This window comes from Neodiprion fabricii, chromosome 4, assembly GCF_021155785.1.
Source record: "Neodiprion fabricii isolate iyNeoFabr1 chromosome 4, iyNeoFabr1.1, whole genome shotgun sequence".
NCBI lineage: Eukaryota > Metazoa > Arthropoda > Insecta > Hymenoptera > Diprionidae > Neodiprion > Neodiprion fabricii.
Window position 1 is genome coordinate 28,589,873 of NC_060242.1, and position 12,336 is coordinate 28,602,208.

Below are 12,336 nucleotides of genomic sequence, written 5' to 3' on the forward strand. Positions count from 1 at the left end.
AATGTATGCTCTATCGCTATAGTAGAAATATCCTGGCTCCTCGGCAAAGCTTAGAAAACCTCCTTCTGCCATCCTATCTAAGAACTCGGCATAAATTATTAGAAATATAAACACCGTTATATTTTTATCCTTGCTGGTTAATTTTTTACGTTCGCCTGTGCCGTCAATTCAGTGTTTCTTTCATCTAGCTGTTGTAATTATTTCAAGGATTCCTTGAACGTGCCTTCCCATGTAAGACCGCCGAGAGTGGCAAAAGACAAGTGAAAAATTACAGTTAAAGACCTGATATTTCTGCGACCGGCGTCGCCTCTATACATATATGCGGTATAACGTGTATAAATTGTACCGACAAGTCGGTCCGCTGCAGCGAAGATCTTGGGGGAAAATCAACGAGTAAACCAGCTTCTGAGATACTGCGCGTGCCTAACATGCCACGGTTCTTCTCGTCTCAGGCCAACTTGATCGAATAGCGCGGAAAGTCTTTTAGCTGAATCATCGCGATCCGTAACTCAGCTTCTTCGCCGTTCGATTTTTCACGGCGTGCACATAAAACGCAACATTACTTGAACTTCTTCGCTCGGTAAGCTTCGTGTAATTAATTTGTTCAGCAACAACTTGAAGGAGAAATCGAACGATCATGATTAGACCAGACTGCAGGCACTGCGTACCTAATCAATTTTGTCAAATATATAAACGAAGAACGAGTGTAACAATTAGATGAATTCAGTGATCAGTTGAAAATTCATCCAACATTACCTGACAAATATACATGTAATCTCACGATTCTCCGAGATCTACAATTCTTGAGCAAATATACATAACGAAAAAAAGATTTCTGCTCATCTGCGCAAGAACAATATTCCCTGGAGTTTGCCTGATTTACCATATTTTATATATTTACCCCAGGTCATTCTTACCCTATAATTTTTTCGAGAAACTATCTTGTGCAACATCCTGTATCGATTTTCATTAAATTTTTGCTCACAGAGCTCGATTTATTTTTATACTACCGCAGCATTGTGCCGCTCCGAGTTACGGAGGTGGATAGATATATATATATATATATATATATATATATATATATATATATAATGCATATACATATATATAGAAACATAAGTTTGCGCAAGTCGTGCGTTTCGCAATAAGGGTAAGGGCGGTGTGCCTGGTAAGAGGCAAACGGGTCTCTGTCCCTTATAAGTTGGGGTGTCGTGAGAGTTCCTCGTGACGTGACACTGACAGCCCAAGTGGGCGTGCCGTCATTATGCTTAGCGAACAATTTGGCCTGAGGAATTTGTCCTGATGGAATCCGGCTTACGTCACACTATGAATAATAACCTGATCCGCGCGACGGCATACCGCAAGTTTTAATTCTGATTCGCTCCCTCACACAATTACAAATGACAACCGTCAACCGTAACGGCATGTCCGTAAATAAAGCTGCACGCGTTCATTCGTTCCTCAAAATATCTGATATTTAGTTTGTTTCTTTTCTTACGAGAAATATGACATTCGCTTGAAAAATGGTCAAACGAAGGAACGGAGGACTAATTGAGATTTGGGCCATAAAAAAAGTGAACAAACTATCGTGGGATACACGTGCATTTTAACGAGAGCGAGAGAGAGAGAGAGTATTTAGCGGCGGTAAATTGTATCGCGATTGCACCGATGGCGCTGAAGGCGGAAAGGGAACTATAATTCAATGTAATATTAAAAAGACTGCACCGTCGTACAAAGAAAGGTTCACATCTCCGTCGCCCACGCACCTTTTGCTATTATACCTACATCACATCAAGCGACATTGTGTCTTTTCGTTTCTTTTCTTCTCCCTACCCGAAACGTGACGTCAGTGGCGAAGATTGAGTTACGCGTTCAGCATTGTGTGCCTTTCAACCTGATAATGACTCAAAGTGGACTCCGTTGTTTAACAACCTGTCTCTCAACCGTAAGGCGTTGAGTTTCATATAACACACAGCTGGTCTGCTTGCAACGTGCGCCCGAGAAGAGAAGAGTCTGTGACGTATTGAGAAAAGATGCCCGGAACTGGGAGACCCGGGATGTGTGTACCAATAATCTGGCGGGAGGCGAGGCCTCTTCCAGGGATTTCTTTATTCCTCCTCTCGGCTCTCCTCGACTACCGATGCTGCCGCGAGATCTCGACCTGACCCCTGCATGCGGCCCACGGGGCCCACAAGACCGACCAACGATCAACCAACCCGCGGCCATGTCGAGGTCGACGACCGCTCATCGGGCATAGTTCCGTTCCCCCCTGCTTGCTTGCGGTTCGGAGGGTTCGGGAAGCCGGGAATTATGGGACTTCAGGGCCCAGGAGGCATCGCACGCTACGTTTTCTGATGATATTTGACCCAGCGAGCGCGTGGCGTTGGGAAACAAAGACAATTGTCACGGCACTCGACTCGTTAGACGTGGAACTGAAATTTCGATCTATCAGGCTGGTCGAACACTCCGATGATAAATGGGCTTTCGAAGAGTACCTTTTTTTACATTACCGCGAGAGATCTTTATTGTCCCGAAGTACTTCAACGTTGCAACCGTTATTATAACCAATTCCTGACGCTGGTGATGTCATGCGACTCTGTTCCGAATTGATGGAAGGGTGCACGGGGAAAATGAATCGCAGATTAGACATCAATTGTAACAACTGTTGCGCCAGCGATATTTTTCCGTAGAATTTACAACGATAATTAGACCGAAATACAGGACGTGGTAATAAGATTTCACTGCGATTCCAGCAGATTTTACTGCAAAATACTGCTGGTACAATAATAAATGTTCTTTCTTTTGCAGCGATTAATCATGAGCCTAAAAAATAGTCAACCATCTTCTACAAACACACAGATATCCGTGGGTTAATACTGAAAATAATTATAACAAAATCTTCAAATACGAATTTGACACAGAAACCAGATTAATTGAAAATAGTGAATCATCTGATTTCTCTCTGCTTAGTCAGCACGGCAATTCTCCGACGTTTCCAGACAGACATTTTCCAGTTTTCCGAGTCTATCGCGGGGTGAAATTGGCGAAAAAGAAAGATAAAAATGAAATAAAGCTAAAAAAAGGGGGGGGGGGGGGGGGCAAGCGTCTCAATCGGCAAAGAATGAGCGCCAAGTCGACTATCGGAAGGACGTTTAACTCAAACGAGGAGGGCTCGCTCAGAGCTCCGGTAACAAACAGTAGTTACGGTGAAACTTTGCGAACATGCTGCAGTACGGCAGCGCCAAACAACAGTGTGCCTGTACATACATATATGCGTGTACTTGCAAAGTTCCGAGGAAGAGGAAGTGGGCTTAGCCCAGTCGCTATCGCGTACAAATAAGACAATACCTTTTTCGATACCAAAATTTTCTTTTTTAGCGATAGTGAGTTCGTTCGTCATCTTCAATTTATGGAGCAATTGTTTTTGTCAAATATCTCACCCATTTTCCATTTTCTACTAAAAATGGTCACAACTAAACTTGTGGGAAACTCTCCACAAAAACTTTGTTACCTCAAAAATTTGTGTTCACGATCGATATTTGACGACTTATATCATAAATTCAAGATTGCGGCCAAAGCTACTGCAGAATCAGGTCGATATTCTGGATTTAGAGTAACAATAACCACCCCCCCCCCCCCCCCCCGTACTCCGAATCAAAAAAATTACAAAATGACAATTGTACAATTGTTGTATCGAAAAATCCCAACCTCGAATGTACGTTTCAACTGGGCTTATAGTTAGCTGAACACAGGTTATCCAGACTCGCGTTAGCGGTGAGTGGTTCGGACTTTCACGTGAATATCATCAATGGGAACTCGTCGTCTTCTTCGCTGGTACCACGATCAACATTCTCTTCGACTCTCATCTCTGCGGATCGCTGCAGTTCTCCGTGATATAAGGTCGCGTCTACTCCGCGTACGACACGTGCGTATACCTACGTTACTAACGCTGGTCATTTTTAATCAATTCGTATCGTACGCACTTTCCGTTCCGCTACGTTGGCTCGTTCGTCGAATAGTAACTGGGACACGCCTCGAGGGGACCGTCAGCGTGAGCTCGATTTCACGTCTTGACTCTGGACGTTGCATGAATCCTCCGCGTCGACGAAGAACCGAATGTTCATCACCAACAAGATGTTGTGCCTAACTACGGCACTCGACGGGTGAACTCGGTTCAAAAATTCAACATTTCCTTCCAAGTGTTATATAATATATAAACGAAACTCTTAGCTTCTCACACTTTCAACAAATGATAGAAGGCATCGACCGTAGTTCCAAGAATTTATCGATAACGCGGTGTCTTTTATAAAACAGTAAATGGTCGTTATTTCAAAATATATAATATGTGGTATACGTGAAGTTCGTAGCTATGAAAGTGGTGATTCGTCGCATGTGTTTAGACTTCCATATTCGAGTTTACTTGTAGAGAACAGTTTTAGATCCTTGAATAGCGTAATTGTTTGGAAAAGTAAATTCCGTTAGTGCAGTAAAGGCGAGCTGTACATTCAAACTGACCCCATTATATTTCTACAAAGTTTTCAAAGAGCAGTGTGAAAATTTAATTTGAACAGTAACGATTCATCGACTAACGAAATTTTATAGAAATTTTACACGATGACTATTATTTTAAAAGATAAAAATAATGTTACTAAACAAATATCACAGACTCTGATTTTCCTTTCTTCTTACCTAGAATGGAACATGACTGTCCTTTGGTATTGGTAAACTATGGCGTTAGTTAAAATAAGGTGGAAGTCGCTGGGTATAAGCCGCGACTGTTATCTACTAAAGAAACACTAAATATAAAGAATAGTCACCACGCCTGAAGGCAACAACTCAAGTCAACCGTTAAGTCTGTGTTTCTGTCTTCCCATTGAAATAGAACGAACGGGCAGCTCTACGAACAAAGGTATTCAAGACATTGCTCCCTGTAGAAATAACGAACCAAGAATCGATAATCGATAATCGGTAAACGAAACGGGTACGAAAGTTTCCCGACAGTCTAGTTGCTGCAATACAACGATTATTGGTCACATTTTGATAATTGCGAAGATCCGATGAAACGGTATTTATACAGTTGTAATTAACGGAGTAATTTTTTTTTTTTCAAATCAACACGCCGAGAAACGATTTTCTGTATTTCGAATGCATGGATTACAGGGTCGTAAATATATTATAATTTTTTGAAATTTATACACTGAAAAACTACGTCACCGATCCAGCATGTTATCGATTCGATAATTGATGAAAATTCTGATTTGTACGGTAAAAGATTACGTGCAAATTGCAAAGAAAAGAACACATTGAAACGAATTTGAAAAAACTATTCAACTTTCAGGAAATGACAGGTGATCGATTTGCAATGTAGCTGCGTTATTGCGAGTAAAAATACCATAAACGACGATACATCAAAGATTCGTTTGTACGAAAAGTGATGCATCAGCAAATAAACAATTCGCGTATATATGCCTATTCCATGGTACCGGTTAAGCAATTATTATTGCGGTACTGCAGGTACGACGTTGCGCAATTTGAAAGGTATACCGTGTATATGTATATGTGTGTGTGTGTGTGTACACAGTGGTAAATCTGAAGTAACGGCAATTCCCGCCATGCGTGTAGCCTTATACCTCCGCCAGTGGAATAACAATATTTAACACAAATACTGTACCCATACACCACCTTGAGACTCGCGGTGGTAAAATTAATTTCTGTAAAATTTTCCTCACTTATAAACAAGTACTCTGTGAATGAAACAGCAATGTTATCTTGTTAAAAATCTACCAGTGATTTACATAATGCCGGTACTATAGTGATTTTTATCTTTCATTTTCTCGACCCACATACGAGACGGCTTCGAATTACTAAGCAAGCCTGTCCCACCGAGACTCGAGGCCCTTTCTATCATTGCGGCGAACTTTTCGTAGAAGAGACTGTAGTCATCTACCTGTGGTGTAAGGCCATGTGGTAACGCATACCAAAACGTACTACAGTTCAATCCGATGATATTAACTTTCGTTCCACGGATCGGGATACTCGAGAATATCACGACTTCGATACATCCGTGACGGCTCTGTAGGTCTTCACTTCGTTCGATCCACCGATAGCTGTGCAAGTCACGAAGGTTTATTATAACTAGATTTCAACCAAAATCCCCGCGTCACCCATTCGCCTGCTCTGAATCAAGTTATCAAAACCGTGGATACAAATTGCATTAAAGGCTATGCCCTGTCTTCGACCAATGGTACATATAATTTCTCCGTATAATTTGGGTATAGGTTGACAGCATTCTTCGATGACTCGGCTAATCACAACTTACTGTAAAAGTAAAAACAATCGCGGGTAGTGTGTTCGTGATTTACAATTTCAAACAAATAAAAAAAAATTATTCAACATCTACTTCTAATATTTATCCCCGTCATTTGTATTTACAACGAACTCTGTTACCTTTGCAAATCCTCTGACGCAATACGTGTTGTGTAATGCACAAATATAAATTGTAATACAAAGAAATCTCTGGCCAATGTCGGCTCATTCGATAAATTTTCTCAATAAAATAATACTAATGATAACGATGAAGAAAAATGAGAAAACAACAGCGATGAAAAAATTACGTGCCGAACAAGATCTGTGCCCTGATCCCTGCCCCTTTTTACTTTGCCGACGTCTTGCCAGCAACAAAGTTGAAATTTTTCAACATTTCGCCAGCTATCAAAGAAGATCATTCGTCTCGCGCTCTGTGTCAAAGGTTACGATCTACCACGCCGTGACAAAGTATTACAGGGTTTATCAAAAAATGTAAAACGATGGAATATTTAAAAAAATAATTACATGCAATCACATTCCGCTTGCAGAATGCAAACCGTACCAACACCACGTGGCAGGAATCGGTTGTTAAACTTATGGTGAAAATGATGGCGAGGCATGTACACGTGTAATACGTGTACAGAAATACTACTTGAAACGGCGTATAGATTACCTACTGTATCTGTCTTTTGAGTCCGTTACGTGCCACCTACGCTACACCAAACTCGATTAAACTTTAGCAACGTTGATGACGGTCGTTGCATTGCCAATTTGCCAGATTAACGGTTCAATTGCACGATAAGTACTTAATTACAACGAATTATCGTCACTCCGTTTTTTTTATTTCACTCTGGCATGCTGCACGTACAAACGAACGAGGCTGCCCCCGGCAAACGATGATACTTCCGATTAATACCGATTAGCGATTGAAGCGAGCTGCACGCAATCGAACAGCGGACGCCGATTCGATCAAAGCGAGACGTGATACAAAGTAAATGGTAAGAGCGGAAATAAAAGCAACAAATTCTGGCCTCAAGAGCAGGCTGCTGACACGATTTTCCGAAACTCGGAATACGCGATTCGAGACACGATTGTAACAAAATGAGGAGAAAAATATCAACAATTTTCCTCCGGGTTGCACTGCAGCACGAAACTTTTCTTCCCGACATGGAAATAAATGCAAATCACGGCGTGAAACTGCTGCGAAAGGTATTAGAATTAACGGTAACCGTAAACCTCGACTCAATTCAACCAACACATCGTTCATAATACTGATGTACAGTTTCTTGAGCAATTTATCCTCGTTCCTCATGACCATCGTCGCTCTTTTTCACACTGTTGATTACCACGACAAAAATCGATCATCGTCCTCGGTAGTTCCGTTAAAAATTTATTGCCCGATCAATCTCTGCTTTATTATTCCATGAAACACAACACACGGGTAAAAGCTCGTTCATTCAACACGTTACGGTTCGATGCCTACCACCCGTTATTAAACGCATGAAAATTGAACCGAAATTAGCTGTACTCAAACGGTGTGTGTACATGGTAGGTAAACACCGAGAGCTCAAAGCGTTACTGCCGCTGTAATGAGCAGAATCAATAATAACTTCGAGAAAACTCGGCTGCTGTTGCTGGTTTTGTAAATTTCATCCTCCTTACGACGTGCATGATAATGCATGTATGTATACGATTTGTACACGTACGCATGATCGCGACAGCTAACACGGTCAGTTATACCTACGTGCTAATAAACGTTGATAATATTACTACGTAGGCACTGATATTTCAATTAGGAACGCTGACCGATGCTGTTTTCTTCGTCGATTCGACGAGGCGTTGACGAACTCGCTCGTTCCAAGGTTGACCAATGAGACAGATCGTATAATGTAGTAAATATATATTTCTATATTAAAATATGTATTTTTCGCAGAATTTCACCCATTTGTCATGTTTCGTCACAACTATGGCAACGAGACTTCAAAAACCGGAGATGAAGTTGTTAATTGAAATTCGTAAACTCTTTATCGCGTGTTACCGGGCGATTGAAAAGTGTAACACATTTTTTCGCTGACAAGCTTTTCGAAACACGGGAAATACCGCTTTTTTCTTTTAACTTGACTAAAACTTTACGCGATATACGTAACAGATTGAGGGTGAAGATAGTAACGTTGATATATTAATGAAATGTCGAAGAAATATCACCATTTTGAAATGTCACTTTAATTTGAATACATCAATTATTTTAAATCATTCCAAGCATTTTTCAATTTCAATCAATCCAACTGACTAATGTGATATTTCATTCACTCGTTACAGTAACATTCTTTCGCGAGACTTCGAATATACCAGTGTAAACCTGAAAATTTTTCCAACAAAACCTGAAGATCGCGTAACCGGTTTTAACCACGAATGGGACAATAATTTTTTACACTTCGTAAGGCTGTAGAATATCGACTGTCCGTAGAGCAAGTATACTTTTCTAGTCGTGGGAACGGAAAATGTCAGGTTTTCCAATTAATTTTTATCGCCTACCGTTTGCGAAACCAGAGAAAAGAAAAAAGACAAAGCAACATGAGGAGAGAAAAATAAGAAACAAGGCAAAAGCCTATCTAATGGGTTGTAGTTATCGACTAGGCAGGCAGCAGATACGCAAAGGATAGTGTAATAACAGCAAGAGTGAAAAGTTTCGACGCACTTGTAAGCATAATATGGAAACGAGGTCGAAGAGTCGACACAGCGTGTGAGAGAATTTATATTACACGTTGTTGTGTTACCCTTTTGTCAAATTGTTAGCATATTTTTTGCCTTTTTTCCTCTCTTTGGAGGGCATCTCTGCCGCTGCTGAGAAAACACGTAGTCGTCAACGGTGACCTCTGACCAAATACTGTTCAGATATACGATAGGTGCCCGGTGAAAGGGAAAATATGAAATTCTGCTGACCCTTGAATAGAAAATTTTATTTCGCCAATGGAAGAAGGCATGAAAAAGTCTCCAGGCAATTTGTGACATTGTCCAAATATAAATGACAATTTCCTAACTTGGAAAAATATTTGTCAAACTTTAATTTATAGCTGATAAAAAGTAGAATTATTTCACGTATTATCAATTACTTCAACGCCATTACAACTCGTGATTTAGATTTCGATTAATCCATTCGATTATCACGTCGAAAAATATCTTATTTATAATATTTCGAGGATATATCTGAAAGGTTAAATGTAGTGAATTTTCAAAAATTTGTGCCGTGTAATTGATGTCGAATCGCAAGTATTTCCACTAATTAGTGAAAAAAAAAAAATTAAGAGAAAACGAAAACGTTTATTCACAACGTTATTTCCTATCTCTCGGAACTTGAGTACTCACACCGAAAATAAAAAAAAAAAAAACCTATAAAAAAGTCAAGAAACAAAAATGTTATAATTTGTGCCATTAGTTTAAAATTGTTTTGCATAAACATAGACAAAACATTTACCTAGTAGATTATAATGACTATGATTGTAACCATACTTTGCTTCTTTTGTTTTGTTTTTCCTTCTTTTGTTTTTCTTGTTTTTTCATCACGGTTATGAGCGCAATTCCCAAGACTTTCTAATACGCCGTTTTGTTCGTTGCGATGGAAAACGGACTTTCTTTACACAAGCTGTAAAACTCCGGCTGTTTTTTTTCTCGACTATAAATAGATGTAACTATATGCATATCACAGACGCGCATTTTCCAATAATTATAGGTGTCACGAGACGTTCAAGGAAGATCACCTTGAACGAAGAGGTTAATGCGTAATGAAATTTGCACCGAATCCTTGCAACTTATAATTATAACCGGGACCAAGTTTTAACCCTCGTACGATGATGCGACGAGCTTTGACCTTTTTTCACAGTTGCGATAAATCTTTCGGTGCTGATATTTGCAAAGCTACGCCGAGCAGAATTATTACCAACAGCCGGTAGAAATTATACGCAGTTAACGAAGTTGTTGCGCATTTTCGGGCTAACCGCTTGTACCCTCGGAATACAATGGAATTCAGAAATCGGGGTATCTAAAATTGACTCGGTGACACAATAATCGCGTTATCAAGAAGATATCGTTGCGTGCCATTCGTGTAATTGTCGTTATGAGGTACCGGCTGATTAGAGAATTTTTACGAGCGCAAGCCGGCGAGTATGTATCGTTCGTTTCGTCACTTCTCGAAGTAATTACAGTATCGTTTTTACTAGTAGAAGAACATCGATCAGTCAATTAATGCTCGATAGAAATCTCACGGTAATCTAGAACTGATTGTAATAAAAAAGAAGCGCGTTCAGCCACGATCAGAAAAAAAAAATCACTTTACGGCACGATTCGATAAAGCAAAGTATCGTCAAAACTTAGCAAAGAAAGAAAGGAAGGAATAAAGAACGAATGAGCGATTGAAACGAACGAACGAACCTCGAGGAATTATTCAAATAAGCGCTGAGCGACCGTAACAAAGGGCGCGCAAGTTTGAAAAGTGTGTAAAAAGTAGGTAACCTATTTTTACAGTATCCGTTACTTACGTTTACACACAGAAATTGCAGTACCTTAGCGAAAAACAGCAGCACTTTTCCAATTATAAATTAAAAATTCAACCAAAACGCCGAACAATCATGTTTACACGCTATAAATATAACTTTTATAAATCACATTTAAAAATCGCACCTTGAATCGAAGCGCACAGATATGCGAGGCAGGTCCAGAGAATGATGCTCGTGGAGGTAGATTTTCCCCGAAGGATCGTCATCGTCGTCATTGTTATCGTGCACTGATCACAAAAATTTATAAAAAAAAAAAAAAAAACAACCACTCAAATTATACAAGCGTGTATATGTAAGAAAAAAACTATCACACCAAACTCGTCGAAACACTTGTTACAGGGGGGCGGCGGCGGCGGGGGGGGGGGCAGTGGCAACGAGGGGCGGGGCTGGGGGGGGGGGGTCCGTAAATTTACGTCGATGCGGAAAACAACCGGCAGGCGAATTCTAACGCAAGAACGCAGGTGGTAAACAACAACCGTCGGGAACGTTGAGGATCGACCAGATAGTCCGGCGCGCGAAGACCGTCTGACGCGCCGAGGGCTTTCATACCGTTTCGTCGAACATCGGGCCGGCCCGAGATTACCCGAACCCGATCTTGCGATAATGGGCGTTTGATACTGCACACTGCAAGAGCTGGAGATAGCCGAGATACGGGACGGACGGCTTGCGTCACGCCGCTGCTCGGCCTGACCACCCTTGTTTCGACTTTCTTTTCCCTTTTTCAACCCCCCCCCCCCGTCCTTCGATATCTTATTTTGCGTAACTTTCGGGACTTGGCGCATGGCTTACAATTAGAGGAGGTTCAACGGGTTGGAGTGAAGAACTAGAATGGCGGGTTGATGGAATTTTCAAAGACGTGAAAATTTAATTCGTTGAGACATTGAAATTTGTAAAATCAAATTATGGAAAATTAAATGTATAGAATGTTGAAGTACGGAAAAGTTGAAACATAGAACCGCGAAAACTAGAATTTTTAAAAAATGTAGATAGATTAGAATGTGGAAAGATGAAACTATTGCTTGGAATTTCGAAGCCTAGAAATGTTTACGGAATGTTGAATGGTGAGGTATTAAAAAAAAAAAACAGAACGATTAAACTCGCTACATTTTTATTCGTTCTGCCGAACATATAATATTCGACTTTCTGAACTTTGATATTTCTACAATATGTCCACTTGCTACGCTGAAATTCTATGAAATGGATTTTCACGTTTCTTGAAAATTCTATTTTGTGATCTTTCTACATTCTAACCTTTCTACACTTTTACCCTCACCCAACGATTTTATATTATCGAGACAAGTTCTGACGATCCTATAGTTTGGCATTCTGTATTCTAACCTTTTTATTGTTTTACTTCTCCATACCCCAGCTTGTCACATTTTTAAATTCTGTAAATTAACTGTCCGTTTTTTTAAAAATTCAATATTGTGGCCCTTCTATTTTTTGATCATTCTAAATTTTTACTCTCCGTGTACGA

At 40.2% G+C, this 12,336-nt stretch overlaps 1 protein-coding gene across 11 annotated transcripts in view; it reads right to left on the reverse strand.

Annotated features, from left to right (window-relative positions):
- Nucleotides 1-11,382, reverse strand: part of LOC124179490 (fasciclin-3) — a 237,059-nt gene extending 225,677 nt beyond the window's left edge. For 6 of the 11 annotated variants that reach the window (XM_046563903.1, XM_046563902.1, XM_046563901.1 and 3 more), the window contains exon 1: nucleotides 10,984-11,382. In XM_046563903.1, coding sequence (XP_046419859.1) covers nucleotides 10,984-11,074 — 91 coding nt within the window. In that variant the 5' untranslated portion in view covers nucleotides 11,075-11,382. The remainder of the gene's footprint in view (nucleotides 1-10,983) is intronic. The other 5 variants (XM_046563909.1, XM_046563906.1, XM_046563905.1 and 2 more) reach the window with 1 other exon arrangement.
- Between the last annotated feature and the right edge of the window lie 954 nt (nucleotides 11,383-12,336).